The 19498-nt window shown below is 35.5% G+C and overlaps 1 protein-coding gene across 1 annotated transcript in view; it reads left to right on the forward strand.

The window, feature by feature from the left end:
• Positions 1–13837: 13837 nt before the first annotated feature.
• LOC126697187 (stemmadenine O-acetyltransferase-like) overlaps positions 13838–19498 on the forward strand; it is a 69398-nt gene continuing 63737 nt past the window's right edge. The window contains exon 1 of the mRNA XM_050394075.1: positions 13838–14367. Coding sequence (XP_050250032.1) covers positions 13894–14367 — 474 coding nt within the window. The 5' untranslated portion in view covers positions 13838–13893. The remainder of the gene's footprint in view (positions 14368–19498) is intronic.

Raw genomic sequence — 19498 nt, forward strand, 5'->3', positions numbered from 1 at the left:
ATTGAAAAGGAAGATACAAGAGAATAAGACAAAGCAGAAGAGGCAGTACAGACGAGAGGTTGGCTTCTAAAGCTAACCACATAACCAAAAAGAAAGAAAGATACAAGAGAATAAGATAAAGCCGAGGAAGTGGATCAGAGGAAAGGTTGGCTACTGCTCCAAGACCTTGTTCTTCCTCAATGCTTTTACATGCCCATAACTCAGACAGCAAAAGAAACCCAACTCGAGCCCCACACCGCTGAAGGAAAGGTGCAGGGAGCCGAAAGTTGAGGAACCTTCACCAAAAATTTGCCTGTGACAGGGCAGAGGCGATGATGGCGGAGAATCTTTCTTTTGACACACCAAAATTCTGGCATGAACAGAACCTGCTTCGGATTTTGACTAAAAGAGGGAGAAACACCCTTTCCCCTCTGTCGAAGCGGAGTATTCTCTTGAATTTATGCTTCCTTTGCCCGTACCTCACTATCCTGAGTCTCAGAAGGACACGGCGCCTCTGTGGCGGAGAGAGTTTCTTCTCCCCAACCCTCGCCTCAAACATGTTATGCTAAGGGGGGATAGCACTGGATATGGGAGTTGTGATTTGGGAGGAAACTGAAGAATTGGTGCGTAGGTGAAGCAACTTTCTCTCCTTTTTATTTAAAAAGATAAGGTGGTAGCATTTAATTCACGCAGCGTCCTAAGGAACGCTACAAACAAGATGGCTCTGGCTCAGTCTCCAACGCCACCTGCAACCATGGGATTAAAGGAGTCTCGGGAAGGTGCACCTCGAACACTGGGACGCCAAAAAGTACCGCGTGACCAAAGACTACAGAGAAACCCTTTAAGTTGTGGGCCTAGTGAATTTGCGGCCCAGGCCCGTTCTGCATGGGGGCCCAGGGACAATGGCCCACGCCGAGGAATAGCCGTTGCCGAGGACAACCTCCTGCTCGGCACCTCGCGAAATACCTGAGGAAAAGAAGAAACTGAACTACAGCCTTCGGACTCAAGCCTATGGGGAAACCACCTACCTAGATGACAAAACTAGGTTTTGGATAGAACCAAGGCATTGTGAAGTCCTCGGACTCAAACCTATTGGGACGCCCACTACTCGGACGGGGAAAGCCCTCGGCTCAAATACTGTAAAATGTTAAGGCCGATAAAAGTGTTAGGATGATGGCGAGACGCCCCACTATTTGGTAACCTATGGGGGCTGTTCATTCTTACGAGGGATATATCTTCAGATGATTACCTCCTACACCGCGTAGAGCATCCAATTCTAATCTCGGCATTGTTTTGGGTAAGTATCGTTATTCACAGATAGGCATTGCTGTGTCAAATAATTCTATTAAAGTTATGGTGACATCTTTTTATTAGCAAGTATTTTGGACTTAGTTGTCATTGGTTCAAATGCTATATTATTGTGCCGAGCAGCGCTTGTAAACTTGTAAAAACATAGAAACAGAACATGCGAAGTAAAATAACAACAATTTTTATTAATATGAAAAATTATTACAACGTACAAAGAGGGGCTTAAACAAGCCTATACAAAAGGTGAATTGCCGAAACAACAATAACATCCGCATTACGGATAAGTAAACAGTCAGGTGTCTTTTAAACTCGTCTTCAAGGTCTCTCCAATCTCTGCCTCAGTATTGCTCACATTGAGAGAAGAACCTCCTTTAGAAAAAGATGAAGGAGAAGGAAGAAGAAGATGGAGGAGATGAATGAGGAAGATGGAGGAGATGAATGAGGAAGATGGAGGACATGAGTAAAAGAAGGAGGAGAAGAAGAGGGAAAATGTGAGAAGGAAGAAAGAGAGGCAAAAGGAGGCGCCAGTGAACGAAGAGAGGAAGAAGCAGGGGCACTTAGTCCCTGCCCCAGTCCTGACTCCTAACACACTGGTGCCATATTAGATATGCTCATGAGAGAGCGAGTAGTACTGATGATGTGTGTCCTCGGCTCAGTCACGCCAAAAATGTGACGTGACGAGTCCCTGCTGCGGATTTTGGCTGAAAGAAAGGCGAGACAAATCTTGAGTCTCCGCCATCCTTGCCCTGACCGAGCCATTTCGAGCTTCATTAGAACATGGTGTTTCTAGGAGGGGAATAATTTTTTCATTGCTTATTACTACGGTGAATGTATTTCAGGTTAAGGTATAACCGGAGAATGAAAGTAAACTCCGGAAGGAATCTAAGGGTTTCAAATTTTGGGGGGAGTAAAGGGATTCATCTGTGGGAGAAACAACTCTTGTTTCTTCTCTTTATATATGGGACGAAGAAAAGAGTACTTAATGAGTTCAGATCTCTAAGGAAATCTGCAAACATGAATACGCCCGTTTCATTCCCCCACGCCATCCAAAACCGTTGAACCTGGGAGGTCTCGTAAAGGGAAGATATTAAAGACGCGTTTTAGATAACCAAACGGCATGAACGCGTCGTGCGCAAATCAAGGGGAACATCTTGTAGATCGGTACATTCCCTGGGCAAGTGAAGAGTCGCTAGCGTCAGTCAAGGGCTGAATTAAATGAGCCATAATAAAGGCTCGTATTATCAAAACCCCCCTCTCCAACCAGGAAGTCGGACAGCAGGGTTTTGAGGGGCTATTGTGGGGCCCAGCAATTTATGGGCCGAGCCCATTTATTCATGGGGAGCCCTAAGGCCCAAGCCGAAGAGGGTTACAATCCAAACTCAATGACGTGAAGTACAAATTGGCTCGGAGAAGCAGCCGAGGACAGTGCAGTCCTCGGCTGACCCAAAGCTCCACCAAGAAGAAGGGCAAAAACGGTATAGGGACAAACTTGAAAGAGAATCTAAAATATCTAGGAAAGACTGCCTTTACTACCTTCCCCATACCTAGCTCTGCACCTAACAGAGCCGTATGCTTCAGCTTTATCAACCACTCCCAACGACTTTGGTCTTGGACTGACGGGACAAGTATCAGCGTTGGAAAGGTTGACCTTACACGTGGACGAAGGAAAGTGAACGCAGGCTAGTATAAAAGAAAAATAAGTAATATGGAGGGGAGGACTGGCCAAAAAAAAGGGGAGGGCTCCCAGTCCATCTCCAGGAGAAAGACTCCAAGGGTGAAGACACTTTAATCACATATGAACACCACAAAAACCCACCGCTGGGTAACCAAGGCCTAGCCTTTTGAACCCACTCTCTACAAATGATATTGTATGGGCCCATTCATGCGCGAACCCAACACTACTGCGGTTCGTTGCGGGACGTGACCCTACAATTTTTATTCATCATAATTTACAATTGTTCCATTCTTCAATCACAAAAATATCTAGAGGTGTGATGAGATTTATGTGTTTGTGGATAAAATAATTTTTTTGCATAAATCTCATCACACTTGTAGGTATTTTTGTGATTGAAGAATGAAATAATCATAGATTATGATGAATGAAAATTATGCTTTAGAAAAAAAAAGAAAAAAGAAAAAAAAAAAAGAGAGCCTTTAAACACATGTGTGAGCGCGTACGTAGAGGCTAGTTATTAGTTAATTGTTAAGGATTTTTTTCCACTAACCAAAATAGTACCATTAATAACTCAAATTTTAACTTATTTGCAGGTTGATTAAGTAGATTAAGAAGGGTGGTTTGGGTTTTGCTCCACTAAATGATCAAAGACCGTCTAACACACATCTTCTTTTCTTCTTTTTGGTTAATGGGGTCGTTGAAAAATGGATATAGGTGCTTGAGCAGTAATGCACGTAGCAAGTCCTTCACTTATTATGTAAAAACCTATACAGTAGAATATAAAAAATTCATATAATTTTGTTTGTTTGTTTTATTTTGTGATTCAATAGTCTTTACATCACAATAAATATGCTCAACCTTGGTGAATAATGATTATGATTATATTTTTGGTATGTATTATTACAAAACAAACTTGTGGTTGTAAGCAACCAAAAAACCTACCAACCGCTGCTTTGAATAATGGAGGATCAAAATAAAGGAGATTAATTTTTGCGTTAAAGCATTCCCATCTCCGTTCAGAAATGCAAAATGTATGCATTTTGCATCCTAAAACACCGCATCTCATCACTCTCCTATGTTTTTTAATGAATGAAAAAAATGCAGCAATTCCAAATTAAAATTAAAAAGAAAAAAAGTATTAGCCTTAAAAAAAAAAAAAAAAAAAAAAAAAACTAGTTTCTAAGCTAGTTTCTAAGTATGCGCATGCTTAGAGGCTCTTCTATTTTTTTCTCCTGTTTATTAATTTTCATTCATCATAATTTGCGATTTTTCATTCTTCAATCACAGAAATATCTAGATGTATGATGAGATTTATGTGTTTGTGTGTGAAATAATTTTTTTTGTATAAATCTCATCATACCTCTAAGTATTTTTGTGATTGAAGAATGGAACAATCACAAATTATAATGAATAAAAATTATTAACCTTTAGAAAAAATAAAAATAAAAGAGCCTTAGTGTGCTTAGAGGTTAGTGGTATATTATGAATATATTTATAAGGAATGGGTTAAAAACACAGCCGCCATAGTTGCTGCCAAATAGCTGTTTTCAAGATTGATGAGAGCGCCTTCTATGTATGTCACTAATATATATATGGGCTACTTTACTGCATTTGATTTGCAAGAATAGTTAAAGAAAAAAAATCATTTATAATTCCCCTTAAATATGAGTTTAAAATGAAATAGATTTTTCACATTTTAGATATATTGGGCTTCATGTCTGGCCAAGCAAGGGGTAAGAAAGGAAAAAAAATTAAAAAATAAAAGAAAGGAGGGGGGGTTAAGAGAGAAAAAAAAGTAATTGTTTTTTTTTTCTTCTCATCCTTTCATTTGTAGCGACAGAATTTCTAAATAATTTTGCTAATTTTTCTAAACACTAATTACTCGGTCAAGTTCTTCTTTCTTCTTTGGAAATTTTTTTTCCTACTATATTTTATATTTTTGGATAAAAAAAATTTATTAATCTACTACATCATAAAATTTCATATAGATGGATCAATCTAGTCCGAAGCTCTAATCTATGGTCACCTCTTATTGCTAATTTTATTGGGTGCAAATAACAAGAAGTTTCAAGTAATATTTATCCTTCGCTAATTTGTAAATTACACCCTTAAAGTTTGAGAATGTTTAAATTTTACACCTTAAAATTTCAGAATTTGAATTTTACTCTCATAAAGTTTAGGAGTGTTTGAATTTTACACATTAACGTTTCAAAATTTAAATTTTATCCCATAAATTTTAGAGGTGTTTGGATTTTACTCCCTAAAGTTTGAGGCTATTTGGATTTTTTACCCTGAAATTTCAAAATTTGAGGATGTAAAATCCAAATACCCCTAAATTTTAAGAGGTAAAATCCAAATTCTGAAATATCAGGATATAAATCCAAACACTCCAAAACTTTAGGGATAAAATCCAAATTCTAAAATTTTAGGATGTAAAATCCAGACACTCCAAAATTTTAAGGGTGTAATTTACAATTTACCCTTCTCCTTTTTAATGTTACATGACAACAATTGGAGCTTGCTACCATTGCCTTTTCTTTTGCATATAAGTGTGACATATGAGCTAGTTTTATTTCAAGCGGGATGCTTCTCAATCTTGGTGACAATTGACGGCCAAAATGACCAAATACTATCTTTGATAGAAATATTTGAAGATCTACCACTGTTTGCAAAACAATTAAGGATTTATCATTTTTTTAAAACTCGAGTTTGCCATGTAACTCGAGTTTCGTGAAAAATAGCACGACAAACTTGTAGGCTATTTTTTGAAAGAACTCGAGTTCCTGGAATTCAAGTTACACAACAAACTCGAGTTCCAAAAGAATGATACATTCATATATATATGTTCAAAACAGTAGTAGATCGTCAAATATTTTGCCCAACAGTGGTATTTGACCATTTTAGCCGACAATTGACAACAGCTAGAGATTGTTACCATTGGTTTTTCTTTTGGATAAGTGTGTTCACTTAACTACCAGATTTGACCTTGATTTATTAGGCAACAATAATTCAACAAAGATGTTGCATGAACCAATTTTATGAGGGAAAAAATTAACAGTGCCTTGGAGCACTTGTAGCAATGGTGCTAAAAAGCTATTTTTAGCACCACCACACATAAAAAAGAGGCTTATAGCAATGGAGTTAAAGGTAAAATTTTTACCTTCATTACTACAGTGCACAGTTATGTATGACTGTGCTTGGTAGCTGGGAGCTAAAAAAAAAAAAAAAAATTATTAAACTTCTCTCTCCTCTATCATTAAATAAATGTTTTCCCTTTTCCTCATCCACCTGATCTCTATGGAAAATGTGCTTACAATTCCTCAACCCCCTAATCTCGTCCTCTCCATCAAACTCGTAGACAGTCAGCACAACTTTCCAGTGCCGGGACCACCACGATGTCCTGGACCTTCATCACTGACAAGAATTCTCGGATTAGGTGCTTGGAGATATAGGTTTGGGAAAGTGAGAAAATGAGGTTGGGGAAAGTGAGAAAATGAGAAAATGAGGTTTCTGATGAAACCCAGAAGGGAAAGTAGAGACAATCACAAAGAATCGGCAATGGAAGCAAGAGCAATTCTTCCACCACAACATTACTTTTTTCAAGATTGGGTTTTTGCATATTATAAAAAACATAAACAAAAAAAAAAAAAAAAAAGATTACAATCCATCAATTAAAAATTAAGGAAAACCACAAAGCCTCCAAATGAAAAATCAATGGATCCAAGCCTCCAAATGTCTATGAAGCACCCTAACCCATTAGTTAGAAGAAACAAATAACACCGACCAAAAAACAAAAAACCCAGTTGTAATCCAACCCTTTCTATTGGTTTTGATCAAGTGGGTAGGGACTTGGATTTGTATATATATAATTTGGGGTTAAAACAAAATATTATTTTTACTCTAGTTTCTTATTTGGTATAATGATGATTGAGGAATTGTTTTAGTAAAAAAAAAAAATATAATTATAATTTGGAGTTAAAAAAATTACTTGTTAAGACTAAAAAATTATTTGCTATCATGTGGAGGCAGCGGTAGTGGTGGTGGAAGAGTCGGTGGCGGCGACGGTAGTGGCAACGGTTGTGATGGTTGTGATTATTGTTTATTGTAATAGATATATTATTTTATTGTAATATTTATATTATTTTATTATATTAAAAGTTAAAATAGATTCACTGCTGCAGTATATGAGTATATAAAATAGATAAAATAATTTTTTATAATTCTAAATAATTAAATTTTTAACTCCAGTGCAGAATGGGTTATATCTTTTAAAATTTTGTACGAAAATATTAAAATATAATTTAAATAATTTCTTAAAATAACTTATTAATAATTGCTGCATTTAGTATAGTACAATGACTCTCTGAGCATGTTGCTCATGCTTTGGATTCCTCGCCGTACTTTTTGGAGTTGTCACTGTCAGTGTACCTGTCCAGACTGATGGTTTTCGTGTTAATTGGTGTTGGATGGTATTGAATATTTTTTGAAAATTTAATTAGGTTATATTTGGTAACGCCACCGCAAATGGATATTGAATTTGTTATATAATAAATTCTGAAAAAAAGAAGAAGAAGTAATTTTAGCATAATACATTCTTTTGAGAAATAAAAGTAAAATTTTTAAAATAAAAAATTGGGGATAAAAGCAAAAATCTAAGGAGATTTAATGGTAATTTGTTAACAAATGGATTGAAGCACTAATGATAGCAAGAAATGTAAATTTGTAAGATTAAAATGACAAGAATAAAAGATAAAGGTCTAAAATGACTATTACCCAAACTTTTAAAAGAGCTTTTATAGCCTTTTTGCATAATATACAAAGAGAACAAAAGAAAAATCATCTGAAACCAATGAGGCTTGGAAAAATTCAAACCGTCCTCAATCTATGAGATTATGGCTGGGTTATTGATTGCTTCAACTACCATCATTTAAGAAAGTTCCTTGAACAAGTAAACCCCTTCTCAAAGTCTTTGGTTTCTATCATGACTAATGCTAAAAATACAATTATTATTATAAAAAAAATTTATTATGTTATTGATAAATAAAAAAGTGATATTAATATTTTGTAGTAGATTTAGGTGAAAATCAATAAGAAGTTATATGATCATATCAATATTTTATAAAAATATTATAAAATAGTTTGTAACAATAATATTACTATTCCGTACTAACTTCGTTTAGTAAGATGCTTGTTGAAATCAAGAATCCAAGCTCGAAGAAGGATCAACAATGGAGGAAAGCATGCAGAGACGTGAAGGAAAGCATGCAGAGAGAAAGTGAATCTTCTAGAGCTTTTGTGTGAAATGATTTCGTATATTAAAATAACTGACTCTGTTTCTTTTATATAGTAGAAACAGAGGACCAAGTCAAGCTCTACAATCAGCCAATACAAAATGACAAGTGGCCTAACTAACTAAGTATAAAACTACTAAACTAATGTCTACAAGATAATATCTACAAGATATTCTATGTGACAAATATCTACAAGACTAGATATTTACAATATATTCAACAATGTCATGCTAGTCTAAAATATCTAGTTGTACGTTGTTGCATGGGCAGTAGACATTTTAATACTCCCCCTCAAGATGAACCGTATATATTCATCAGGTTCATCTTGGAAAGAAGATAAAAGAACTGCCTTTGTCCAAGAGCTTTAGTGAAGCAATCTGCTATCTGGTGCTTTGTTGGAATGTAGAAAGTCTTGATAACACCAGCTTGGATTTTCTCTCTAATGAAATGACAATCTACTTCCACATGCTTTGTTCTCTCATGATATACCAGATTGACAGCAATGTACAGAGCAGCTTTGATATCACAATACAGGTAAGCAGCTTGTGTATGATGCACCCCAAAGGTTTTGAACAAAGCAACTAACCATACAATTTCACTAGTTACTGTGGCCATAGCTCTGTACTCAGACTCGGCTGAGGATCTTGAGACAACTTGTTGTTTCTTGCATTTCTAGGAAATTAGAGAATCCCCTAGAAAAACACAAAAACCTGAAACAGATCTTCTTGTATCAATGCAAGCTGCCTAGTCAGCATCACAGTAAGCCTTTAGTTGTATACTTGAATCTGTAGAGAGAAACAAACCCTGCCCTGGTGTTTTCTTCAAGTATTTGATGATTCTATATGCTGCTTGTAAATGAGGGACTTTAGGAGAGCTAAGAAATTGGCTCAATTTATGCACTGAATAGCATATATCAAGTCTGGTCAAAGTTAAGTAAAGAAGTTTGCCAATTAGTCTTCTATACTGTGACACATCTGAAACGGATTGACCAACAGAGTTGCTGAATTTTGCAGATGGCTCCATAGGTGTGCTTGCAGGTTTACTAGCCAACAAACCTGTATCAACAAGAAGATCCAAGGTATATTTTCTCTAACATAAAGAGATACCTTTGGTAGTCCTAGCCACCTCAAATCCAAGGAAATACTTCAATGTACCAAGATCCTTAAGCTTGAACTTACTATCCAAAAACTGTTTGAAAGAATTCACTGCATCCACATCATTGCTTGCAATCAAGATGTCATCAACATATACCAAAATGATAATGATAGAGCATCCCTGAACTCTAGTGAAGACTGAATAGTTAGATTTGGATTGTACAAACCCATGATCAACAATTGTTGTAGACAATTTAGCAAACCGTTGTCTGCTAGCTTGTTTAAGTCCATACAATGACTTGAGCAATTTACAAACCTCCCCCTTGCTGCCAAAACCAGGTGGTGGATGCATGTAGACCTCCTCATGAAGATCACCATGGAGGAAAGCATTATTGACATCAAGCTGTGTCAAATGCTAACTAGAAATTGCAGCAAGAGCAAGTAAGGTCCTGACTGTGACAAACTTAACCACAGGAGAAAAGGTCTCAAAAAAATCAATGCCCTCAGTTTGAGTAAACCCCTTAGCCACCAAACGAGCCTTATACCTCTCCACAGAACCATCAGCTTTCAACTTCACTTTGTAAACCCATTTACACCCAATGGGAACCTTACCAGGAGGAAGGGGACACATAACCCAAGTGTTGTTAGCCTTAAGAGCATCAAACTCAGCTTGCATTGCCTCTTGCCATCTAGGATCCAAGATGGCTTCAGCATAAGAATCAGGCTCTTTAGAAACAGAAAGGGAAATGACAAAAGCTCTATGACAGGTAGAAAGTTTATCGTAAGTCAAAGTGGATGAAATGGGGTAGAGAATACCTGAAGGAGCAGAAGTACTGGAATCAAGAGGTTGAGTAAGTGAAGATGAAGCCAACACATGTGAAGAAGCTAGATTGCAATGATAATCAAGGAGATAAGAGGGGTGCTTTGTGAGGTCTAGAAGACTTTCTTTGAGGCTGAGGTAAATTAGGAGAAACAGAAGTGGGAAGCACAGGTAAAGTAGAATCGGAATGAGGTTGCTCTAAGGTAGAAGGAGGAGACACAAGATCTGGAAACTCATCAGGAGGGGTTGCAATGTCTGTGGTAAAAGCAGGAGTGAATTCTGCAGAAACAGGAAGAGTGAAAGATTCTACAGAAACAGGTTGGGATGGAAAGACTGAATCAGAGGGTGTTAAAGAAGGAATGGGGTTGGATTTAGAAGTCCAATGTTTAAAAGGAAAACAGGACTCTTTGAAGACAACATCCTTGGAGACAAAACAAGTCCTAGAAGCCAAATCATAAAGCTTGTATCCTTTGGTACTAAAAGGATAACCAAGAAAAATACAAGCCTTGGCCCTGGGATCAAATTTGGACCTGTCTCTAGCCAAGGTAGAAGCATAACAAAGGCATCCAAAAGATTTAAGATGAATATATGAAGGAGGCTTACCTAGCAATATTTGAAATGGAGTGAGATCATGCAAAATAGGACTAGGAATTCTATTAATCAGGTAAGTTGCAGTGAGAACACAATCACCCCAAAACTTCGAAGGAAGATTAGCTTGAAATCTCAAAGCTCTAGCAACAGCAAGAAGATGCTGATGCTTCCTTTCAACCATTGAGTTTTGTTGTGGTGTTTCTACACAACTAAGCTGGTGTATGATGTCTTTAGAAGCATAAAAAGAGTATAAAGTAAACTCAGGTCCATTATCAGATCTAAGCATCTTAATAGGAACCTTAAATTGTGTAAAAATCATATTATAAAAGGTTTGAATTAAGCATGAAGTCTCAGACTTGTGTTTCATTAAGTAGACCCAAGTACACCTACTATGATCATCTACCAAAGTATGGAAATACTTGGAGACATTTAAAGAAGGAGTAGAATAGGGGCCCCAATTGTCAGCATGAATTATATCAAAACAAGAAGAAGAAGAAGAAATAGATGCAGGAAAAGGCAACCTTTTTTGCTTGGCTAGAGGACAAATAGAACAGTCAAAAGTTTTATTGATATTGCAATTAATGACATCTGGTACAAGAGAATGCAACAAGACTAATCTTTGTGGGGAATGGTGACCTAACCTACAATTAATGCCATAGACTAGTGTTGTCAACATCAGATGTACAAGAATTGAAACAAAAGGAAGAAATTTTAGAAAGTTTAGCAAGTACAGTAGACACGGATTCAGGTAATGAAGCAGTAGACTGACTTCTTTGTAATGTGTAGAGCCCACCTTACTTTTTATCCAACCCAATCATCTTCCAGTGCTGTAAGTCCTGAATTAGACAAAATTGTGAGAGGAAGATGCAACAACAAGAAGAGGATTGAGTCAGTTTACTAATGGAGATTAAATTGAAAGAGAATGTGGGAATGCAAAGCACATTTTCTAATAGCAACGTGGGAGAAACTTGAACAGTTCCAATATGTGAAACGTTAGCCATGTCACCATTGGACAATCTAACAAAGATGTGAACTATGGAGGTAATGGAAGTAAAGAATTGGATGGAATGGAAGTAAAGAATTGGATGGAATGAATCATATGGTCTGTAGCACCACTATCTAAAATCCAGTCATTGGAACTAATGTGAGTTGTGACTGTACTGAAAGAAAAAACAGAATATTCTAAAGAAGGAGCTGACCAAATACCTGAAACCTCATGTCCCTGAAGAGCAAAGGAAGACTGAGTAGGCTGAATGATGATGTTGGCAACTTGGTGTGTGTCAGAATCTCCTCCTAGTGTTGCTTGTGTACCAAAGTGACTGTGAGAATTCAGCAAGCCAAGTAGTTGTTGATGCTCGGATCGGGTTAAGTTGACATTTTCATCAAGAGAAGCATCAGCTGTTACAACATTATTGGCAAAGGAAGCTGCTTATGGAGCCTTGTTTTTGAACTTGTAACCAGGGGGGTATCCGTGAAGCCTTGTTTTTGCCAACCTTTCTTTGTTTCTCATCTTGAATGAAGAGAGAAAACACCTCGCCCATGGGAGGAATGGGATCCATCAGTAGAATTTGCCCTCTATCTGTGGTATAAGTTTCATTAAGCCCCATCAAAAAAGACATAACACAATCTTCAGCTTAATGACCACAGGAGCAAGTCCTATAATTTGAAAGTTCTTGCCACAGTGACTTAAACTTGGTGTAATAGCTACTGATGCTCAAATCTTCTTGTGTTAAGGAGCAAATTTCTTGTCTTAACTCAAAGATGCGTGGTCCATTGCCTTGAGAGAATCTGTGTTGCAAGTCCAACCAAACTTCCCTAGCTGTTTTGAAATAAACCACACTTGGTTGAAGATCCTTAGACACAGAATTGAATAGCCACGCTAGAACAGTGTTGTTGCAACAGAGAATCATCAATGAAACCTATTTTGGATTTGGCATCCAAAGCTATGAGAACAGCCCTACTCCAGGTGCTGTAGTTCTCCTCAGTGAGATGTTGCACAACCAATGATACACCAGGATTGTCACTGTTTGACAAGAAATATGGGCTGGAAGAGTTCTCCCATAGCTGAATGGTTGGAACTGTGGCTGTGGTTCTTGGAGTGCTATCACTCATTTCTTCAGATCAAAGATCAAGAATTGATGAACTACAAACAAGACCAGGAACAAATACTCCACAGCTAATAATGATGAATTCTAAATCAGAATTCAACAAGAACAACAACGAAGGCCTCAAAAATCCCAGAATTCAATAAGAACAGTAACGAAAGATTCAAGATTCTCAGAATGAGAATTGAACCAAGAATTGTATGTAAATCTTTGAAGAATTGAAGATTTAGACAATGAATTCAATCATAGAAACTCTAGGTCTCTATTATAAGAATTGAGAATTGAATTTTCAATGATCAAATCAAGATCCAAGTGAAATTCAATTATTGAAACCCTAATTTCTTATTTTAATTTGCTAAGAATTGCAAAGAAAATCAAAACATAGGGGAAAGAAAATTGTGCACAAATCAAGAGAAAATACAAAGAAATTTCTACTCGATCTGAAAAAATGCACAAAGAAGAGAAAGAATTGAACGAGAAATTGAACTAGCAAATACAGAGTGTACTAAGAATGAAGACTTTGATCTAGTTCGGCTATGATACCATGTTGAAATCAAGAATCCAAGCTCGAAGAAGGATCAACAATGGAGGAAAGCATGCAGAGACGTGAAGGAAAGCATGTAGAGAGAAAGTGAATCTTTTAGAGCTTCTGTGTGAAATGATTTCGTATATTAAAATAACTGACTCTGTTCCTTTTATATAGTAGAAACAGAGGACCAAGTCAAGCTCTACAATCAGCCAATACAAAATGACAAGTGGCCTAACTAACTAAATGTAAAACTACTAAACTAATATCTACAAGATGTTCTATGTGACAAATATCTACAAGACTAGATATTTACAATATATTCAACAATGTCATGTTAGTCTAAAATATCTAGTTGTACCGTTGTTGCATAGGCAGTAGGCATTTTAATAATGCTTATAAAAGAAAAGCTCTTAGCAACACATTTAGGACCACGAACTACTGAGGCAACTTGATCTTTTGCAAATAAGAAAAGAGATTACTCAAAGTAATTCGTGTGCCAATATGATGAAGGTTGAGGTCACTATCATTTCAAAAGAAACAATCAAACCATCTTCACTAACATTGCACCATCTGAAACCCTACAAACTCACCCTCCTGGATCAGGTCACTCCTGCAACTTATGTTCCCACAGTCTTCTTCTACCCCATGACCAATCTCAATCTCGACATGTCCCAAATTATTGCACAGCTTAAAACTTCCTTATCAGACACCCTCAATATCTTTTACCCATTTTCTGGGAACATAAAAGACAACCTTTTCATCCATGAATTTGACACGGGTGTTCCCTTTCTGGAAGCTCGTGTTAATTGTTCCATGTCTGAGTTCCTTAAGCACCTAGAAACAGACTCATTGAGTCTATTTGTTCCGTACCATGCCTTTTGCAAGGAAACAAATACTACTATAGGTCAAATGGCTGTTCAGTTGAGCCTCTTTGATTGTGGTGGAATAGCAATCGGGTTGAGCTGCTCACATAAGGTTGCAGATGCATCAACTGCGAGTATTTTCCTTCATTCTTGGGCTGCCACCTTTACTAGGTCTCCAGAAAAAGTTATACATCCAAATTTTTCTGAGGGATCAATCATGTTTCCACCAAGAGATTCACTTCCACAAAAGTATATAGCTACAATGGAAAACTTGTGGTTTAAAGAAGGTGATTATGTTACGAGAAGGTTTGTGTTCCATGAAAAAGCAATAGCCACTCTAAGGTCCAAAGCGAAAAGCGAACTAGTTCCAAAACCAACACGCACTGAGGCATTGACATGTTTCATTTGGAAACACTGCATGGCAGCTTCTAAAGCCGAATCAGTTGGGCCGAAAAATAAATCCATGACCATACTGGTCCAAGCAGTGAACTTGAGGACACGAATGAAGCCACACTTGTCAGATGCTTCTACCGGAAATATATTTTGGTGGGCACCCGCTGCAGCTGATTTGGCTATGGAAGAGAAAGAGTTGCATGAATTGGTGGGCCTTGTAAACGAATCCATCGAAGGGTTTGATAGCGATAGTGCGGAAAGTTTGCAAGGAGATGAAGGTTTTTTGGCTTTCTCCGATTTCTTTAACCAATTAGAAGATATGTTTTCTGCAGAACCAAAACCAGATGTTTGTGCGGTTACATGCTGGCTTAGGTTTTTTAACGATATTGATTTTGGTTGGGGGAAGCCATTTTGGGTTGGTATCATGGGGAAAGTTGGTCCTGCATTTAGAAATTTAATAATATTCAGTGAAACCCCATGGGGTGATGGGATTGAGGCATGGGTGACCCTGGAAGAGAAAGAAATGGCTATATTGGAGAATGATCCTGAATTTCTTGCATGTGCTTCCCTAAATCCTAGCATCTCAATCTCCCTTTAAAATCTTTGGATGTGTTTCTGTTTGACGCCAAAGATAAGTTAAAGTGTCCGTTTAGATTCACGTTATTGCCCTTCTTCGTTTCACAATTTACGTTATTGCGCGTCTGTACTTTTTACGGGGCTATCAACTTCATTTTTCATAATAAGTCTAATAGTATTATTTATATATTTAAAAATTATTTTGTTATAATATTTTTAATTTATAATAAAATAAATTATATTTAAACAGACCCAAAATAGTAGTGGTAGCTAATACATAAGTTTGAGAATTACAATAAATCATTAATAAATTGGTCTATGTGTCATGGTCTTGAACTTTACATTGAATCATAAGGTTTCACTTCAAGTGTAAAATGTGAAAGGTTCAAAAAAAAAAAAAAAAAAAAAAAAAAAAAAAAAAAAAAACACAGAAAAAGAAAAGAAGTGAATTAATAAAAAAATCGGAAATTATTGGAGTACTAGTAAGGCATAGTACTGCTAAATATATAAGTTTAAAAGGAATTCTCATGGGTATTGATTTTTTTCCCCTTTTTATTCCTTTCCTGAATCAAATGTAATGAAGTTATTAAGTTGTAACAATATAAGTGCAGAAAAGCAATATAGTTTTCATACACATGTATTTTGACATAGATATTTCTAAATGTTTCAATCTTATAAAGTTGGACCAATGACATATTATGACAATGACAGTGTTATGAAGTTTAGAATAATCTTATCATCAAGAGTGACGCTATATGTTGAAACTATTGAAATATTTTTATAAAGATTCCAATATTATTTTTAAATGTTGATTTAAGTGTGTTAATAGAAACCAGTTTCTTTTTTTGAAGTCTTTCCTATTTTGAGTTGACCAAATTATTGCATAATGATTAGCAAACATTTCCAAACGTTGGTGCACTTGTTGTAATTCCTTATTAAGTATTTTCTTTTAAAACTCAAACGTTTTCTAAATTGTTAAGTTTCTTTCGGGTAATTATTGGGTACTCCGGGAGTACTATAAATGTACACTCCTTCCTCTCATGTAACTGTGAATCCTACTAATTAAATTTATGGTAGGATCTACAATTCATGTGAGCGGGAGTAGTACGTATTTATGATACTTCTCGAGTAGGCTTGTAAGGATAATCAGCGAAGGTGGTTGGGTTGTTGTATTTCGGGCGCGGCATGCACAATGTTTTAGTCTACTACTCCAGAAACCCTGTAGATGAGTGTATTATCTCAAGACAGTTGCATGGTCCACGCTTCAACTCCGCCATCTAAAAACATATATGAATTGACGGTAATTGCTTCTATTGTTAAGTTATTAATTTGAAGTATCATCAAGGAAATATCTCTTTATTGTTCTCTAATTTTATGGTAAATTCCAATTTATGTGAATTTTAATCATTTATATGATATGTTGAATGTTATGAAATTCAATCTATTTTATTAATTATTGTTCTTAGGAACAACAATTTGAGACGAACCAATGTTTATGGTACATATGATGTGAGTATATATATTCTTGTTTAAATATATAAATTTGATAAATTGGAGAACTCACTATATATATATTTCTTGTCTATGAATAATTAAATAAAAATGCTTCCAGATTTTTATTTGAATTCGCATGATATATATATATATATATATATATATTGAGTATTTGACCAATATATTGCCGATGAGCATAAGATACGAAGTATTAAGTCTAATATATGAAATGAATTATATATGTCAATATGTTCCTATTATGCTCATGTGTGCGTAACTGCATATTGATTGGGATGCTATAGAATTTAAGGTGCAATTGCAATAATTTTTAATTTTAGAAAATTGCTCTACCGTTTTGGGATTGCACAATTGCTTCTCTGCATTGTTAGTTTTTATGACCGTACAATGAGGTGTAAGAGCAATATTGATCTGTGTGTGAAGTGGACAATTTAATAGTATTGTTAAAGAGGTGGAAAAATGGTATGCAATGAATGACATATCATTCTTTGGCCTAATTTACGTCAATTTTTAATTCAGTGAAGGTTACTGTTTCAATCTGATATTTGTGTATGATATAATTTTGAGTCGGATTTAATAGGTAGAGACACCAATATAATTATGTAGACTCAAAATTATCAGTGAGGATAACTATTTTGGCATCAACTTTTTGCCTAAAACATGCCCTTCTTATATAGCTTGATTATACAGATTTTGTGTTGATGTTATTCTCATTCTCATGTGCTGGCCTTAACAAATGGTACACAAGGAGGCAGTGAGATCAGGATCACGCACAGTGTTTTAATCAGGGCCAGCTCAACATCACCTTTAGAAGCTTTAAGCGAAAAATTTTAAGTAAAATTTTTTTATATTTAAAAAGTAATTAAATAATATTAATTAATTTTTTTATTTAAATTTTATTTTTTATTTTTATTTATTACATCATTCAATAAATTAGTATTATTAAAATATAAATGAATTAATATAATATACATTAAATTATTAATTAGAATAATAATTAATAATAATTAATAAAGTAAAAATTTGTATAAAAAAATATATATTAATTTAAGTGGATATACGGTGGGTGTGGCCCGTGGGCGGGTTAGGGAGTTTGTAGCTGTAATGGTGGGAGCCTAAAATTATTTTCCACTTTTTTAGATTATAAAATATTATATAGTGAACAACTGCACTGTACCTGTGCAGTGCCAAGTCCTGTCACTTTATCAAGTATCAAGCTTTGTGCAGTGTATTGCCACTGTGCAGTGGCATCAGTGCTGTGGAGTGCGCAGATTGTGCAAATGTATGGGCAAACTCAGCGTGTTGTACTTGTCCTTTTGATGAAGTAGATCAAATAATGTAACTTAAAATGAATGACTGAGCTTATCGAAAAAGATCCAGAATCAAGATTCAGCGTATTGTCCGTCAATTAAGTAGATTTAAATGAACGACTGAGCTTAAAAAAAAAAAAAAAAAGAAAAAAAGAAAAAGAAAAGAAGAAGGCCGAAATGTACTTTTGCTTTTTACTTTTTGACCGTCTGAAGCGGTAAACGAAGTACATAAATGACCTATTAAATCTAACGCAACCAAAAAATAATAATAAAAAATACAACGTCGGCATTCATGTCGGCATCTAATTTTTTAAAAAAATATCAATTTTAACAAAATAAATAAACATAAAAACAAAATTTAAAACGTAAAAATACATCAATTCAGATTTGAATAAAAATAAACAAAAACATGAACAAAGATCACAATAACACAAGAACATGAACCCAGATAACAATAACAGTACTTAGAATTTCTATTCCAAAATTTGTATGCATTCTTCCATCAAAAATCAATTATAAATTAAATAAAAAATGGTGTTGTGTGTTCTTCTACAAAAATCAAAACCTAAACCATCAAACCCAATGACCACCACCACAATCTGCCACACTAACCCATATCCACCAGTACCAAACCCGAATGACCTCCAGCAACACCACTACCAGATCCATCACCACCAAACCCTACAATCAAATTTCAACCATAACTCAAACATACTTTGAACCATTAAACAACCCAAACCCCCCACACCATCACGGATTAAAGAAAGAGGCATCGAGTGGGTGAGTCCAAGAAAAGAAGAGATAGAAGGAGAGATCAAGGAGACTATCTTGACAGTGCCTGGTGGCGGTGAATGGCGAGGAAGGAAACCACAGCCACTACCACCGATCTGAGTTTCACAACACACACAAGGGGGAGAAGCCGTGTTGCCCATCAAGCACCGAAGCCTCCATGATCAAAACCCCAAAGAAAGATAAGCAGATCTGCTCATCGTTGGTTGACGAGGGAGAAGCCGAACCACCGATGGCCACATCTCAGCCTCTCTCTCTCTCTCTCAACCCAGATATATCTTTACATGATAAAAAATCATACTCCAAAAATAGTTTTAAAGGTTTTTTTTTTTTTTTTTTTTTTTAAGAATCAAAACTTGTGACCATTTTTTACCACAATTTTAGATTTAAGATTAAAAAAATTAATTTAGTTAAAAAAAGAAATTCAGAAATTTGTTTTTAATTCAACGTTTGTTGTTGTTGTTGTTGTTTTTTTTTTTTTAATAATATAATTAAATTATTTATTTTTATTAGATTAATGTTTATTTTTATTTTTCTGAGCTGACTTTTTTTATTAATTTAAATGATGACATGGCTTTTTAAATACTAATGTGCCATTTAAAAAATGCAAAATAAGAATTTTTAATATTATTTTATTAGTCACATTAGCATATATTGTGCACA

This window comes from Quercus robur, chromosome 8 (assembly GCF_932294415.1).
Source record: "Quercus robur chromosome 8, dhQueRobu3.1, whole genome shotgun sequence".
In the NCBI taxonomy this organism is placed as follows: Eukaryota; Viridiplantae; Streptophyta; class Magnoliopsida; order Fagales; family Fagaceae; genus Quercus; species Quercus robur.